Below are 18843 nucleotides of genomic sequence, written 5' to 3'. Positions count from 1 at the left end.
TAAGCTACTTTGAATGCCTTGTAATCAATTAAATTATTAATTTATATTTGAAAATATTCTTTAATCAAACCAATATTGACAAGTGTCATTGATGGTCTCTTAGAAAAAGATAAGAGCCACAGTTTTGACCTGTTTTTTTAATGAGAAATGTGAATTTGGACATTTGTGTGATATAATGGATTCCAATTTATGTTTTTAAATTTCATGAGACCTATTGCTAAAGTTTCCATTAATGATCTAAGGATCATTTTTGCTAAAATAAGACTTTTCTCCTTGTCTGATGCTGAGAAATCATTTAATTCCTTTATTTCAATTCAGATGTTTTTCTGGTATTATTAGGTGTACCCTGTCTTGTCCACATCATGTACAGAATTCAGCTGCCATGTTTCTAATGAAAATGAAAATTATAATGGCTTCACCGGTATCAAATATATTCTCGTATTCTGCACCCTCCAGAGTGTATTGTCCCAATAACCTCTGTTCCTTTTCCCTTAAAGGCTCACCCTTTCCTCTTCCTCCTCTATTAAACAGGAGGAGGTGTCCTCCTCTTCCTCCTTCGCCTGCAGTGACTAGCACAACCTTCTTCTCCAGCCTGTTTCTCCTACATACCACCTTCGCGAGCACGTACTGTAGGTTGCCACAACCCATTATGGAAGTGATTTTACAAATGCTTCTTTGAGATACATACTGTATAAAGCACTTATTGAAAAGTCTCTGATTATCTAAACCAAATATATAGCTCTATAACAGTTTGCTGACAGTTCCCTGCTGTGTATCCCAAGAGTGAAGCCTGAAAGAAAAAGTTCTTTTTTTCCTTATATTGCACCACAACTGTTGAATTTATGACCTATTAAGAGGCACTTTCTCTATTTTTAAATCAAGACCTAAGACACTTGTTATAAACCAAAGTTTTTGTTCATGTTGTTGCATTAAAATGTTATATTAAATAGTTATTTTAGCTTGTTTTTTCTCAATTTTAAAATGTACTTTCTTTATAAAGCTCTTTGAGATGCTTTTAACATCAAATAGACTCATAAATGAGCAGTGTAACAACCTTCTGTTCTTATATTGTTGTAGTTCAAAAGATAAGCAATTCTGGGTCTGCTCAGTACTGGGATGAAAGACCACCAAGAAGGATTAGGTTGTTGGTGTGTGGTGTTGGTGGACCAGGATTCTGTCTGGATCCACTGGTTTACATAATTTCCAGACCAATGCCCCAGTAAGATGAGTGTGTTGTGGGGGTTGCAATCTTTTGGATGGGATTTCAAGATGAGATCCAAATTACTTGGTTATAAAATATCCGATGACATTGAAAGATTGAGGGCATTAATTCATGTTCAATGTTCTGGCTAAATACCACTCTGGGCCAACAGGGTATAACTAAATTACCCCTTATTAGAATTAGTGAAATACATTTTTATTTTACATGATCGTTTTGCAGTAGGGGTTCTGGTGTATAATAGCTACACCATGCATCGCCAAGGTGGATGAATTTGGTTGTGGAGTAAGTGGAATCCTTCCTATATTTAAAGTACTTTGGCATACATTCTTTACAAAAAAATGATACAATAAAATATACAGACATTTCATACATCAAATCATACAATCAAAATGTAGAGGCTCAACAGGTGGGTCTTGAGGAGACACCAGAGAAAAAAAACGAATAGGCAAATGTACAGTATTTAAGGTTTTAATTTTACTTCAAAATCTCTTTTCTCTACTTGTCATCTCACATCCCTACAACATACTTCCCTAATATTCAGAGAAACACAGCAACACTGTATGAATATAAAAATGAATGTAAATTTTCTAGTATGGCTTCCAGCTTTCAAGTCTGTCATCTATAGGAGGTTCACGTGGTACGGTTCCATTGGCTCGCAGCCAGGGGGCACCTCAGGCACTGGTTGGTGGCCTGGCTGTAGCCAATCACCAATTAAGCAGTGCTTCAGATGTTTTGTTTTTTTCCTCTAAGGAGTGCCTACTGTACCTGGTTCTTGATTTCGGTGTAACACACAGTTCTTTCTAGAACCTATGCGGACGACACAATCCGAAGAAGTGGGAAACACTAGGAAAACGTCATGCAGGAATACGGGGCTGAAAACAGGGGGGCGTGTCTAAAGTGCGCTGGTGCACGGGGGAGGTGTGGCCGAGCCAAACAAACCAAAAGTAATCCATAGAGGGAATCCAAAAACACAAGAATAAGTCCATAGCCAGGTAATTCATCCAAACAAGGAATTAAAAACACGAACCGGGTCAGAACCGGGTCGGAAACCGGGTCGGAACCGGCGGACTAGGAACAGGAACAGAGGTTAAACCCTTAATGGGACCAGGCGCTTCCAGGTCCCGGACTCGCACGGTGCGGAAACCAGATGCAGAGCCAGGATGAGCGTCAGCTCCTGGCTTTTAAGGTGGGCTGGGAAAAGGGATCAGGTGCACAGAATTAAGTCTAAAGTGAAAGGGCTGGAGCACCCTTAAGGAGGGGGGACTATAATCGTGACATTCGGCTTGTTTCTAGACTTTGGTTATGGAAGCTGCAGAAGGTCTACTCCTTTGCTTATTAGAGCTGTCTAGGCAGCCTTTACAATGCTGTTCATGGAGCTGTTTAAAAAAATACCTTAGGCATTCCTTTGAGTCTAGACATCTAACCACAGTGAGGTTCATCACTCAGTCACAATCTGCCTTCAAAATAAAAATCATTGCAGAAAACAGAACTCCACTGATATATCACTTTAATGTTTCTAATCTTCATGTACTATGCAAATTACTGCTGGAAAGATCTAGCTTTCATTCACATTGATATGACTGCACTTAGTAACTATGTGAATAATAAATATTGTGATAATAAGACAGTAGGTAGCCTCTTTCTGTTGCTCATTATGTAATGTTATATAATTAATATACTAGTAAGACATACTGTATTGCAAAGTGCAATCCTGCTAACTGCAATTGTATTTGTATGTTATTTAGATTTTGTTCTTAAATGACCTACACTTGAGGTATGGTACATTCTAACAAACAGATTGAACTTTCAAGTCTCAAATGGTTTGCAAACTCTTGTACTGTTTTAAAACTCATTTTAGTAGCAGAAAGAGCAAGATTAAACTGGTTTTAATGCACTTGAGATAAATCACTAAAAATGTTTGTGGATGTATAATGGCATACAATTTGCAATAAATTGCAAAACAGCATAGAGAACATTATTACATGTACCTGTAGAAGTTCTTAATATTAAACCACAGATTCATATAACAAGAATACCTGAAGCTGAAATGACATTTTTTAATGCATTGATTGAAAAAGCAAACAAACAGATTTGGTTTTTGAAGTAGCCATATTGCCAACAAAAAATAAAATTAAACTGATTGAAAATAAAGAAATACAATAGAAACATTTAGAAATATTTAATGCAGGGTGCTGTTTAAGTACTAGTTTGCTCCTTGTGCAAGTAAAGTATTAGATCAGAGCATGTTGATTCCAGAATCAGACTTGTGAATATTATTGTGTTCTTCTGCTATGTTTAAGTGAAAGCATTACAAGAGCTCAGGGAATAGACCAGTTAATATTGTAAACAAAATGTTGCCATAATTTATTCTAAAGAAACTCGAGTACCTTTGTAAGTAAGCTTTTAGAATAGATTACTTTGTATTGATAGCAAACCGGTCACTTTAAAGCAGCAGCTGCTGAAGAGCTCAGAGAAGCTGTTAAATCTGTCCAATTGAAGCCAATAACTAGCTGATTTAGGTGATTAAGAGTTGGAATGAAAATGAGCAGGCACAGAAGCACCTTATATTCAATATATGCTGTATATATTGTAACGCAACGGGGGCTCAGGCGGGCGCCCTTGCCGCATCTGGTCGGCCCCTGCACCCTCCGGGGCTCGAACCCGGGACTTCCGCGTCTCTCTGCAGCGACCTAGCCCCGTGAGCCAAAGAGAGATCTCTCTACAGCCCAGTAGCTGTGGTCCTGCTATCACAGGGAAGGGCGGTGACGTCACCCGCTCTGGTACGCCGGCTCTTACACACACTGCTTGTCGGCCGTAAGCGTTACAATATATTTGTGAGTAAATATCTTTTTTCTTCTGTTCAGCCAATAACTGATTTTTCTGGTACCTTTTTTTACATCTTCATGATGATAGTGTTTTTCAGAAATATTTGATAGTGTTTTTCAGAGGTTTTTGCCCTTGAGTGCTGCAGCACTTTTAAAATGCATATTATAGCCATAAAGTCCAGAGGTACTCAAATCTAGTCCTGGAGGGATTTTTTAAAAATTTTGTTCAGAGTTCTGTTTCTAAACTGAAGCCCTTTCCTTGCTCTAAAACAATTGTCGATTTAAAGAACCTTAGTGTATAAAGCCAGCTGTACTACAGTACTACAGCCACTACAGACTGGAACTGGCCCTATTAATAAACACAGGGATTCCTTTTTTTATTAACAGTGCAATGCATGTGATAAAATGAGCAGTCTTTAAAAAAATTACAAAATTATTTTTTGTAAAAAAAAAAGCACAAAACTGACATACAATATCATATTGCACAGTCAATCCTATTAAACAGAGCTTTTGAGATGTACCAAAAATAATTTGTTAAATGTGATGATACATTATTAAAACTATGAATTTCTATTTTAAGTAGAAAACAAAACTAAATGATCAGTTTAAGTTAAGTCAGTAGTCCAAGAGTGTTGTTACTGTACTAGAAAGACATGGGTTGAAATCCCAATTGGAACGCTGCAGTTGTATTTTTATTTAAGGTACTTTACTTATATTTCTTCAATACTGAACTATATGAATGTCATTTGCTTTAGCTAAATTTCATCCAAATAACCCAATAATAAAGAAACCGTCCTACCCATAATCAGTGCATTTTTGAGACACCTCAAATGCCTCAGCTGGGGTCTGGTCTTGGCCTTGTTTATATTCAAGCAGGACCTAATCAAGCAAATAATATTGCAAATCCTCTTTTACATGAGGTTTAGAAATCACTACTTTGCTCAGTATGTAGCTTGTTCATACACTGTATCCAGTTAAAATAGCTATTACAAACCTGATAGTGTGGTTTCCAGAAATTGGATACTGGCGTTTAAATCTAATTACCTGATTTTGTGAAAAATCAAGCAGTCTGTAATCTAAGAGTGCTCTGTGTAAGAACATATTGTTTATAAACATTCTTATAACTATTTTTTTTCTAATTCTGATACAGAAAGATGGCTGACTCATATTATTAGAAAAAAAACATTTAATATGTGTGTCAAATTACATTTTTGTATTAGAGAATGTGCTAATCAGGACAAATGCCATGATTTTACTCATGCCCTGGTTTTATCATTTGAAACCTTGATGTAAATTGCGAGGTGTTCAGTTTAATGTGATGTCTGGCTCTGTGTATTTCACTTCTGTGTTTTGGATGCCTTCCTGCAGTAAACTAGCTGTGATTTATCACACTGACAGGTACATCTTCTGCGGAACGCTGGGGATGAAGTTACCATCACTGTTCAGTACCTCAGGGAAGCTCCATCATTTCTTAAGCTCCCATTAGGTAAGAGAGAGGAATAGTAATGGATAAAGGCTGCAGTAACATTTCTCCACAATATTTCTATAAATGAGAACCTTCTGGTGTATTTCCTTTGTTTTAGTCCTCATAATCAAACAAACACCATGGATATTTAGGCTGCTACCTTTATTTTTTGAAGGGGGGTGGGCTGGTAGGCTGGTCTATTAACTTCTAAGATTACACAGGAAATAATCCTGTACACATTATTTCCTTTTTCTTAATTATTGTATTTAATAATATGGTATTATCATGATATACTGTAGAAGGATCAAAAAGTAAAATCTCTTTCTGGCCATCTGTAAGCATAGTATTGAACTTGATTCTTTTCTGATTTCTTTTTCTTTGGAATTAGTGTGGTCACGTCCAGTTACTAAAAGAGTGGCTTACTTTTTTATTTTTATGTCATGTACTGTTTTTATTACTCCGTTCTCTATATTTACTGTTACTCATAGTATTGTTATTCAGTTCTGTAAACAATAATTTATTTGCCATGTAGGGCATGTTTCTGAAGAAATGTAGGATGGGAATCAACTGTTTATTATGGATGGGGGACTATTCATCATGAAACTTTATCAAAAGAGTAATTTCCAACATTGTATAGTTAGTTTCATATATTTGTAAGTTTAGAATACCAACCAGGGTCCATAATATCATAAATAAAATGATCTTACTAGTAATTGCTCATCATTATGGATGTTCATGTTATAATGGAACAAGTTTGCTTTCTTCATGATGCACTCACAGCATATTAGCACCCATAACAAAGTCAAAAAAACTTCATTGACTGGACAGATTAAGTTCTTATATTCTTCCCTCTTAAGTCTTTCCCTTAAGACTGGTTGGTCTTCATTATGTTTCTTATACTGTATCTTAAATATTCAATATTACAGATGTGGTCTAATTCAAGCATTATAAACTTTTTACGTGACCGTTCTTTATTTTGTTTTGAACATAGCTACAGGTATATGTATGTAAGAGCACGCAATGCATTTTGGATTTGTGCATTGCCTGGACGCTAAATGTAATAGAGTTTTAGTATTGAATAAATGCATATAGTACATTTATCTTCCACCTTAAGTACTGCATATGTACTGTACTGTACATGAGTGAATAATGAGTGAAAAATGCTGTTTCTGCAGATATTTGTATTGAGACATTTTGAAATTTTCTGTCTAAATGTCATTACATCCTAACAGTTTTAATACTATGTTAGTATAGTTTCGTTTATTGTAGGTAGAAGGAAGTTACACATTATTTTATCATATAAAACTCTTTGTTGTTGTTATTTATCAAATACACGAATTATCCTATTCTAATTAAAAACTACACTTCATTTTAAAAATAAATTCCTTTCGAATTGTGTGATACAGTTTAAAGAAACATAACCAGCTAGACAGCACTATAATGGGAAAAATGAATAGTTTCACAAATACTTTAATAAGCACTTCACATGATGCTATTCTAGTTGATTTCTAAACTTCATGCTGATATATCCATACTAGGTTTTCTGCTTAGTGAATATGCCATAAATATTTTTATAAACGCTCCTTCTGCTTGCTAAAATTACATAGTTAATATGGTATTTTGAGTGCTGAAAATTGTTTTCGGTTTGTGAAAAATTATGCCCTGCATGCATAATCTGAAATCACTTGTGTGAACGTGGAAATGGAACTCTGTATGGTGATTATCGATTTTCGCTTGCTGATTAGGAGTAAATGCTTTCATATGTAAGCAGAACATTATTTTCAACAAACAGAAAATAATTTCCAGCAATTCACTAGGGTAACACAGTAGTGCTGTGGTTAGCATTGCTATCTTCATGGAACATTGTCGTTTCTCCCTGTGAGTTTTCTCCAAGTGCTCTGATTTCCTCCCATAGTCCAAAGACATATTGGTAGATTAATTGGCATCTAGGAAAATTGGCCTTGGTGTAAATGTGTGAGTGTACTGTATGTGTCTGTATGTTTGCTCGGTGATGGACTGATGTCCCATCCAGGCTGTATCATACCTTATGCCTGTTACTTCCCGGAATAGGCTCTAGCCCCCCACAGCCCTGAATTGGATGAAGCAATTAGGAAATGGATGGATGGATTATAGCACCTCTCATTCTGCATATATGATAATCAAACACAAGGAAATTAGCTTTACTAGTTAAGGTTCTTTCTCAGACAGAGTATGTTGAGTATTATGACCCGGGGGCAAATATTTTCCAATCTTCAGACAGTTTAGTTGAGAATGAAAATTAACACTTCATTCTTGGAGGGAAGTTCCTAAAACTGTTAACCACTCTCAAAGGCTCAGCTCAGTAGAAAGTTCCCCCCTGAATGTAGAATATACACAGCCCATATATAGTTCTTTTACTCAGAACAAAATAAGAAATTCTGTAGTAGGAATTAATGTTTCTAATGGTCTCAGATTAGAAAGTGTAGAAAGAGAAGGGACAGACCAATTAATGTGCCAGCTGCAAGTAGTTAATATAAGATAAGGTTCACACCACTAATGTGACTTAATGCCATTCTGACTTTATGCCAGTGATACCCAAAGAGGAATTCATAAACAATAACAGCACTCTAGTTTAACACCAGTGTTGGATGATGAGACTTATGCTTTGGTTAATGTCAGTAATATACAGTATATGGGGAAGCAGATAAATAAAAATACTGTTAAAACAGGCATTTTATAACAATATTCAATTAATTTCAACATTTCATCACTGATATCACTAATACAAGCATGGGTCATTGGCCACCTGGGAACAGGATTCCCCAAAAGACAGCACATACTGTATTTGGCAGAGTTCCATCAGGATGAGTTTGGTGTTGTATAGTAGAGACCAGAGGTCTCTCTGCTTTTCTACAAACACTGACTTCTATGATTTGTTGGGCACCTGAAGGGTCATAGGGTCGTAACTGAGAGAAGAAGCATTGCTCTTCCGATTACTTTTAACTTTCCTTGGAGTGCTATGGATCTTTGAACTGACAAATAGAGCTGACAAACTGTAGGTCTGCAGTTAGATATGTCAGAGGAGCATGTCTGTGATTCTCTGTCATGTCGGAAAGGTATATCAGCAAAAATAATTGGTGATTAAAAAAAAACAGTCCTGGGACTGCAAAAAGCTGTTTTTTATTTCTCCTACAGTACTTCTCAGACAGGAGAATAACTGTCTGCAGTATTCAGTCCCAAGATAGGGTGTCTCTAAGCAATGTGGGCACAACAGCAGCAAATGGGCCTCACATTTTGATGCTTAAATCATCACTCTTTGATAGCACAATGATTTATTCTAAATTGAGCCCACTCTTACTATAAACCTAATTATAAATATGCCACAATCATCCTACTAATGAAAGCAAATAGTAAGAATATAGTAAATCTGTCCTAAAACATTAATTCTGCAAACTTTTAACATTTTACCTGTGCTTTGTTTACAATTTTGTAAATTAGTCTCAGTAAACTAATTTACATAACAAAATAAAAAATGCATTTAAGATTTTAAAAAAGCACCTGCCTGCTTAGGATTCAGAAGTACTGTATAATTAGATACAAAATGCTTTCATTGTTTTATGAATGATTAATAGGATTTTTACCAATTAATTTCCTTAACTACACTTTCAAAAATGAAATGAAATAACTTTGTTCCAAATTGTCCTTTCCTGAATATAGTGCCACTGTGTAGAAGATCTTTTAAAAACATTCTATTTATAGGCTAGCAGCTATTTTATACAAAGCATGAAGCTCAAAGCCTCTTATTGAAAGTAAATTTGGCAATTTTAGAAAAACAGGAATACTTTATGAATGAAATATGAGTCCTCACAAAGTATATTTGAAGCTACAAATGCAGAGGTCTAACTATACACTTTGTTCTTCTGAGAAATAAATAAAAATATATAAAGTTTCTTTATCTTTTTGACAAAGGATAAATGGAATCAAGATTGCAGCTTAACTCCTTCTATATGCTCCTGTATATTTTTAGGTTCTCCAGGACCATCTAGTGACAACAGTAGCAGAACTTCCTCCCCACTCTTTGACAGTGGTTTACATCTAAATGGAAACTCTTCAAATACAGTAAGGCTCATTTAAGTTTTCATTATATTTGAGCTTTTAAATATCTCCCCATGGTTTCTGGGTATCCATCACTGTTTTCTTTCTTCCTATTGCATTTGAGTAAGTCACATACTCAGCTGGGGATAATGCTGCACATTACACAAATCAAAGCATTAAGTTAACTCTTACAAATGCATTGACAGTCTGAAGGACACTGTGAGGACAGATGAGTGCAAAAGGTTTATGGAGCATTGGGAGTCTTCTGGAAATGGTGGAAGATGTACTGGGGCAAAAATGTACAGTATTGGTGAGGTGAGTCTGAGAGAGGTTTATCAGTAATTTACCTAGAAAACTGGGTGGCAGGGATATTAAAACAGACCAATCCTGGTGGGAGCAGAAAAACATGGATTTAACAAATTCAAAACAAACTCATCTACTCTTAAATGCTTATATTTTAATTTCAGTGGAAAGGACATGAAGTTACTCAACTGACCTGCATATCACAGGAATAACTGAAACAAGGTTATTGTTGGAAATAACACAGAAATCTAAAATGTTGAATACCCCCAATTTCAGAAAGGCAGACTGGAAATATGTTGTGAATTTGGGCTATAAATAAAAAATAACCTACAGACAACTGAAGCAAGAGGGTATGGGAACTTTCAAACGTACTGGATCAACTTTAAAAGGGATCAACTGGAAAAAATGAATTTATAGGGACTTATCAATGGCTGTATATTAGACTACCTAATGCACATATGGGCACAAATAGCTTATTGTATAATGAGTTTAGGAAAGTATGTAGCAAAGGTAACATCTACTTACTATGAGACTTTCCGCACGTAATTGGGATATTAGATGGCTGAAAAAGTTTAAGTTTGCTTTTTAACACAAAAAAACTAACTACATTAGATGCTCTAATTGACTTAATATTCTCAATCAACCAGGATAGAATTAAGATAATTTATCTGTTAGAACTACTGGGGCGTTGAGATAATAATTTAGCATCTTTCAATGGTTTAATACACAAGTCTAAAATTATAAACAAATGGTTTATGTAGTCATTAAGAAAAGAAGCTCTACAGACTGTATAAATGGGTGTAACGATAGAAAAAAGAGTATCAAAATAGAGCTATTGGAACAGCTGAATAAAGTAAAGAATATCGCAATAAAGACAAACATAGTGCAAAATACTTTTTCCAGTTCTTCAGCTGGAAACAAACAATTTAATTGAGAGAAAATACAATACTTTATTAAACAATTTATACAGCAAAAAAGGATTAATAATAGAAGGTGATAAAGATATAGTTAACATATGATAGAAAACAAATACAGGACTCCATATTATACATCAGGTTGTGTAACTTTAGTGTAACTTATACAAGGTTCTAGAGAGGTTAGGAATGATAAAAAAAGAACTCTGAAGGTCTTTTCCAGTCTTCCTTAAGTAAATAAGGAATGTTACTCATCAGCTCATAACTAGAATGTTTACATTCTCACTTAGAATAGGAAAAATGTCACATTAACACAAACCACAAAGAGGGGCATGGAACTGAGCCAGGAAACTACAGATCAATTAGCCTTATTCATATTACTGGTAAAAATATGAAAACGATAGACCTAAATTAGAAGAATACTTGACGTGTGAAGAAACAACCAACATGGGACTAGAAGGGGATGGTCTTGTTTAATTCCTAGAATTCTTTAACAAGCAACAAGGACATTGGTTAACATTAATTTATAAGAACAGTATGTTATCTGAAGGAGTATAAGCTCTAACTTGGTAGATGCGAGTAGTGGTTTGCTACAAAGAACCATTTTAGGCCTTTTGCTCTTGCTGATCTTTATTAGTGATATAGATTCTAAAAATGGGTATAGTTAGCAAACACAAACAGGGGTACGGGAGTTACAAAGACTTTTTACAAAAATCATGCACTGATACTTGGAAAATGAAAAATACAGTAAGTGCAAAGTGACACAAACTGGTACTAGGAACATGCACGATACATATTATACTGTATGTGATCTTCCGAGCTGCAGAATAATATACAGGAAAGGAATGACAAAAAATATTTAAAAAAACAAAATACTTGGCACCACCTCCCATATGAACAAATTATGAAAGTTAAGATATAAAACACCTTTTTATAACTCACTGAGCAATACCAAGTAAAATTGTGTTGACAGGATACTTTACCTTTTTGTGAACAGTTTGGTATGTAATAATTAACTAGGAAAATGGCCGAGGTATTATAGATAGTTTAACCTAGGGGACTGTTTCCCATTCAGTGGTGAAAGAAGGATGAAGGGTCATAATTGGAAACTTAAGAGGAATTAATTTAAGACTGAATGAATAGGAAACACATCGTTATTAAAAGTAGTGAGTATCTACAGCAGCCTTCTCAGTGACGAGGATGAGGCCTAAATTCTAGGCACCTTTAAGAAACAAATAGATAAAATGTTAGGATTCTTTCACTTATCTACTAAACATGCAAATGAGCAAGACTGGGCAAATGCCCCATTTTCATTTGAAGACCTTTCTAATGTTGTTTCCTATGCACTTATGTTTAAGTAAATTGCAAGAAGCAGAAAGCAGCCTAGTAACTATGGATAATGATTATTACTGACGTACTGTATGTAGACTATAATAGTATACTGTATGTGGTAGCAACCAATTTTCAAAGGAGTTGCCACTGTGATTTTTTTTCAAGTACAACCTGAGAACAAGTTGCAGCTGGATCACATTTTCAATATCACATTTGGGTTGAAAAATGGTAATATTCACACAAGGTTTTGTCTTTTTAATAAGATTTTCATGATGATGTTCCCTGCTTATTGTGACCAACCTCCACATTTAGACCACAGTGCTGAATTTCCCCTGCTTATCTAACATTGCTGTTGAGGCTCTAACATACAAATAAGAGAGAAAAAAAAAGAAAACCTATAATGCCATAAAAACATTATATCATATATATGACATTGTTGCATAATTAAGTATTTATATAGTAGGTATAATCCCTATTAACCATTTAAACATCTTCTTCTTATTATTATTCTTAAAAGAATGTAACGGTTGTTTGCAAGTTTGTAGTCAGATGTTCCTTTGGAATCTAAACACCTATCAGAAAAAGAATTAATTCTGTTTCTTTTACTTAATTAATATACAGCTAGTCTACAATATGCAAAATGTTTTGACACCATGGAATCAGTAACTTTTCCAGTTCCTGCCGTGATTATTTTATATTGAATGACTGCTCTATGACTGACAAGTTTAAGTGTCCAGGTAGAAATTAAACAGTAATACATAATTTGTGACTAAATGTAAATTGGAACTGTCAGTTGTTTAATAATCTGAGGTGGTTATGTAATGGCAGCAGTCATGGATGATGGTGCTGATATCTGAAATTATTTTTTAGATAACATATTATTAATACCTGCAAATGAGTTGTCAAATCTTATTGTGTTAAATTTATTTCCATAAGACATAGTTCAATGAGTGTGTCATTTAGCTTTCTTTAATTAATAAATTTGAGTTGATATATAAATCTGGCTGTGTACTCGCTGACATCTGACATCTTTATCATGCTGTGCAACCTGAGGATACCTAATCGTTTTCTTGATTTGCTCCTGTGTTGGTGCTGGAAGTTAAGTGTGTTCATTCAAAAAATGAAAACAAAATGAGGATGAGGACGGGATCAGGATGACAGACAGAGGGGCGTGACAACGGTGGTCCAGTGCTCGGGGGGAGTGAGCAAGCGAACAAGTCTAAGGAGTCCAAGGGGGAAATCCAGGGCGTAGTCCAGGGTCCAGGTACCGGGAAACCATCCGAGATAGACTAAGTTAAAATTCGAAACAAGATCTGGAACAGGGAATTAAAAACAAGATAATGAGGCCAGGTGCCGTTCTGAAGCCTATGCCACTGGTAGGCGGGCTTCCAGGCGTCCATCTTCCAATGCTGAGCCAGGAATAGTGGGAGCGCCAGGCTTAAATAATGACCGACTAAACAGGGGGCAGGTGCACGTAATAAACTAAAATACCAAAGAGTTTGAGTGCCATTAAGAGGAGGGATGATGATTGTGACAATGCTCCTGCATCAGAACTGCATTTAAAATTTCCTTGCCATCAGAAAGAAGCATTAAATACGTTTTGTACATTTGACAAAGAAAAGATTTTGTTTCAGTGTATAATTTTATGCATAATTATTTTTCATGGTTACTATGGTACAGACAAAATGAAAAACAGTATTAAACTTCACATTTAGCATTTTAAATCTTTGCACTTTAATTACCCTATGCTGTTTGAATTGAATAATTGGAAGTAACTACATTTCTTTATGGCCACTTTTTCAGATGTACTCTTAAATCTGCATATCGCAAAGTATTCATTAAAGTCTTGCAGCTTACTTTGCTTACTTTGTGCATTTTATTAACTAAAACAGTTACAATTAATACCTAATATTGGTTTACGGTTACTTTTAAATCTCTAAGCACTAAAACCTCAAAAGCTTTTATACTACAGTATACCGCCTTCAAATACATTTGAATTTGGAATTTGTAACAGCAAAATGCAGGAAAAGTGTAATTTGAAGGGAGAAGAAACAATATCTGTCGTGTCTGTGCAACTGGATACAATGTAGAGAGATAGGGGAATGCCAAACAAAAAGATGAATCCCAGGATGGCACCCAAGCCATTATACAGTTTGTGCATTGTTGACTTGCCGTTTACCATTACCAACAATAACAATTGGTGTAAGTCTTACTATCAATATAAATATATTCTGTTCAATGTTTACAGAGTAGTCAAAACCCTATGTACTGTACATGTTTCTGCAGTTTCATATCAAGAGTAACACACTTTTGGAAAGTTGTGCCATTTCTACATCACAAACACGGTGAAAACAATATGAATTTAACCTCGGAATGCTTACTGACATGGTGTTGTATTCCATGTATACAAAAGACAGAACATGGCTCCTTTAGATTATTTTTTCCAATAAGAGGAGTGTGATGATATTCTACTATTTTTAAATGCTACTTTGCATGAGAAAATATTATTTTTATTATGCAAAATATCAATATAGTAGGCGACATTGTTCACAAATTCTACACTTACAGCAAGTCTCTACAATCAATCAAAGTTTATTTATCAAATGCACAACAACACAGCATGCAGCAGTAGTTGCTGGCAATGAAATGTCTTTTCTACAAGCTCACCAGGGTGCTTATAAGAGTTTTATAAATTCTTTAATGAACTGTACCCTTACATTTGACTTCACTATTTATTCTCTGTACCCCTAATTCCGTAATAGCCCTGCTTTCCCATGAATAAGAAGTGTAGAGTCCTTTCACAATAAAACTACAACAAATCTATTTAATTAACACCTAGATGCAAGAGAACACATTTAAGACTTACACCCTATTAAAATAAGCAATTCCTTCATTTCAGTTCTCTTTACTCCCCATGATATCTGAAAATTCACTATTGCATACTAAAGGCTCAAATACTGAATTATTTTATTATTAATTTTAATTATTTAAGAATTATTAAATTAACTAATAAAAAGGATATACAGTACAATTGTTTATTTTTTATCAATAAACACATGTATTAATGAACTTCATTCTAATAAATGTGGGTGACTAGAAAGCATTTTAGTTCAATATTACAATAATTTTCCAAAAAAAGTGACAAAGTGACTGATGCATAAATTCATTAGTAGTGACAATATTTCCATAATTTGATGCAGTGTCCCGCTTAGTCCACTACTAATTTGCTTAAACCCTACAGCTTAAAATGGCCTCTGGTGTTAGATTAGCTATAACTTCCAGCCTCTCTACTGCCACAGTTCAAGTAAGGCCCCTTACATTTTTGGGATTTGTACACCCCTGTAGTCTGGTGTTCAAATAATCACATTTAGAGCTTAGAACCAGTTTCCATGCTAGATATTGGTACTGTAGATTTTTAGCTTTGTTCATGATAATTTTTTCTTGAAATGGCATTAATCAACAGGAGATGATCTCCTGGACCTTGCTAAGCAGTAATTTGGAACACAGCTGTGTACTTTGGATGTTCATTGCAATTGACCCATTAAAATTTCTTTTCAATACCAAGCACTATTTTATTTGAACAGAAATACAGAACCTCACAAGTGTATTAATTCAGAATGAGTTACAGATTTTAACATAAAACATTTTTTGCATAAAACAATTCTAAAAATATTGTACTGTAAATGTAATATCACTCTCCATAGAAAAGTCTTATTTGGCATAATTAATCATACATACCTCCAAGTATGCATTCAAATAAAACATTAAAGAAAAATGATTCACAATGGTGCAGTGATTAGCATTGCTACCTCACAGTAATGGGACCCTGTGTTCTAACCCTAACATGGGGTGTTATCTGCATCGAGTTCATGTGTTCATGTGTTCATACATATCAACTATGCTAGGAAGAGGAAACAAATGTCAGAGAATCAAGAGAAAACTGTAAATCCAGACTTAACAACTTAGAGATCTCTGACACATACTGGCATGTTTAGAATAGAAAATGTCAAAAACTACCATTCTACAGTATGTCCCCTACATTCATGACTGGATTCCAAGAAAGAATCCTTTTTGAGGGCAAATGACAAAAAGAGGCTTACAAGATTGCTAAGCTACATATGAATAATAATTACTTTTCTTATGGTCAGATTAAATGTAATTTGAGCTTTTTGGACATGCTCATGAATGCTACTGTATGTCTGTCATAAAGATTGCAAAGCTCATGTTGTGAAAAAAAACTCATAATACAGTGAAATATGACCAGAATATTTGGCCAAAACACCTAATTCATTCTGCCAATAACCTCAAATTTTAGTTGAAAATGAACATTGTGAAATGACAATAATTCAAAGCACACATCCAGCTTGACAAAGAAATGGTTAATTGCATGCAAAATAAATATATCTCCAGATCCCGGCCCAATTGAATATTTGCAATTTGAACACAAGATGACAGTTTACTAAAACAAAGGGTCTGAATTCTGTCTGGAGGAATTGTTAAGACCTTCCCTGACATGCCAGAATCTCATAGCACACTGCAGAAGGTGTCTTTTCAGTGTAAAAGATGTCAGCGATGACAGAGAAGGATATGAAAAATACTAACCATAGGGACATTAATAAATATGCTTCCGTTTTTGGAACCATTTCATAAGACTTGGCTCTATCCAGTGGCTATTAAGATTGTTTTTTGTTCCTCTTTCTTTGGAGGTATGAATACATTTGGAATGCATTGTATTCTTACAGTATGTCTTCCCATTCCTCTATAAAAAGACTGCACTCTAGCTTTCTATCTCCAAATAGCAACATGCTTACAAATCCTAACAATTTTCATTAACCTCAGAGTGCAAAACAGAGAACGGGAGAAGATATCTTGGAATCTTGTTTTAATTTTTTCATTTAATATTTCTAACTTCTTCTATGGTAATAATAATAATAATAATAATAATAATAATAATAATAATAATAATAATAATAATAATAATAATAATAATAATTGCTTACACTTATTTAGCGCTTTTCTGGACACTCCACTCAAAGCACTTTACAGGTAATGGGGACTCCCCTCCACCACCACCAATGTGCAGCATCCACCTGCTGGTTCTATGGGAACCAACATTCATTTAACGTAGAACAAACACTTAAGCTGGTTTCATATACAACACTTCCAATTTTAAAAGTGCTAGAAAAAGGTTTGTTGTTTAAATACTGTATGGTTAAGCCAGCTGTCTAAATGAAAATTAATCTTAATGATCATCTCCCAGATGAAAGAATCAGAGTTACAGCATTTTCTGAAAGGAAATGGTTTTATTTTTGAAATTTCCAGGAGCTGGTTTATCAAATATTTCTGCCTCAATAAACAAAAACATTTAGATTTGCATGACAGACTGACTGAGAATTCAGAAAGTCTTACACAACTGCATTGTTCCCATGACAACCAAGGTTACTGGTCCCGAGATCTCAGGCCACAGTGGGGTTTTAAAGGCTTCTTCAGGACAACCGCAGATCAGCCAGTCTACTGTTATAAAATTTGTACATTTATTGCTTCTTGTACTGGATACAAATTCTTCTATCAACTGTATTACTTTAAATCAACAGCATTGTTTTTTATAGCCGCTTTTTTTCTTCACTTTTCTCCTTTACTCTCTGGGGATAAACATCCCTTTTTGCCCCCTCATTTTGATCTCCAGAATAAACAATTACATCATTTTCTTATTATTTTTAATGGTGACCTTGTCAGGGGAAACACTGTTGTCAAAAACAAAACAATTTGTTTTAAAATCAAAGCTCTACCTTCAGGTGCTAGTTCTCTACCTTCCCAATGTTTAAACCTTCCTTCCAATGTCTGTTCTGTTTCTTAATAGCCCTTTCTTAATAACCCAAAATCTTAATAGTCATTCTGAACTTATGTTGAAACTCCTTTCCAGCTACAAAGATCTTCAACTGCCTCCAGGGCTGTTTAGATTGAATTTAAATCCAGATGAATTAGGGGGATATCAAATGCTACACGTTTATGTTTACCAATTCTTGAGCCTTGTATGAGAGGTTCTAAAGCTCAATGGACCACCCTTTTGAACTCTGCATATCAGATACAACATAGTTGTATCTCAACTATATTAAAACAGGTTACGTAAACATTTAATCTTCCTTTACGAATAAAGCAGCTTTACCCAGGTTAAAAGTCCATCTACCAAAATGTGCAAACATAGTGATGTGATATTCTATAATGTTTTTTTCTAGGCCTAAATGTATGAAGGAAAAAACTACCCTTTTCACCTCAATACCCCCTTGCATCTCTAATCAAAATCATACTCATCCCTCAGCCTCCATTCTGGTACAGAATGTGTGATCCACATAAATAATCTTTAATGTTCTTTTCATGCGTAACAGCAAAAGTTTACTAAATGGTTTATAATCAGTATTCAATAAAGTTATTGGCCTTTTTATAAATGAGTAACACTACCCCAATCTTAATACTCTCCGATAGGTTACCTACTGTTTTACATTCTTTAAACATGTACTGTATTTAAATTAAGACCCACTATAGACTACAACCTGCTAATACAATTATAATGGAAACCCATCATGAGCTGGTATTTTTTCCTCAGTTTAAGTTTTTAATAATTTAAAAATTAACCTTCCATAAAATCTACACTATTCCACAGGTTCTGATATGCATTTCACCTTTTCAGCACCGTTCAGCAGAGCACTC

The 18843-nt window shown here is 34.8% G+C and overlaps 1 protein-coding gene across 1 annotated transcript in view; it reads left to right on the top strand.

Moving 5' to 3' along the window:
* sntg2 (syntrophin, gamma 2) overlaps window positions 1-18843 on the top strand; it is a 351972-nt gene that overhangs the window by 222543 nt on the left and 110586 nt on the right. The window contains exons 7-8 of the mRNA XM_015349632.2: window positions 5446-5533; window positions 9519-9610. Coding sequence (XP_015205118.1) covers window positions 5446-5533; window positions 9519-9610 — 180 coding nt within the window. The remainder of the gene's footprint in view (window positions 1-5445; window positions 5534-9518; window positions 9611-18843) is intronic.

This window comes from Lepisosteus oculatus, chromosome 2 (genome assembly GCF_040954835.1).
Source record: "Lepisosteus oculatus isolate fLepOcu1 chromosome 2, fLepOcu1.hap2, whole genome shotgun sequence".
NCBI classification, from domain to species: Eukaryota; Metazoa; Chordata; class Actinopteri; order Semionotiformes; family Lepisosteidae; genus Lepisosteus; species Lepisosteus oculatus.
This window is presented reverse-complemented; position numbering and strand designations above follow the sequence as displayed.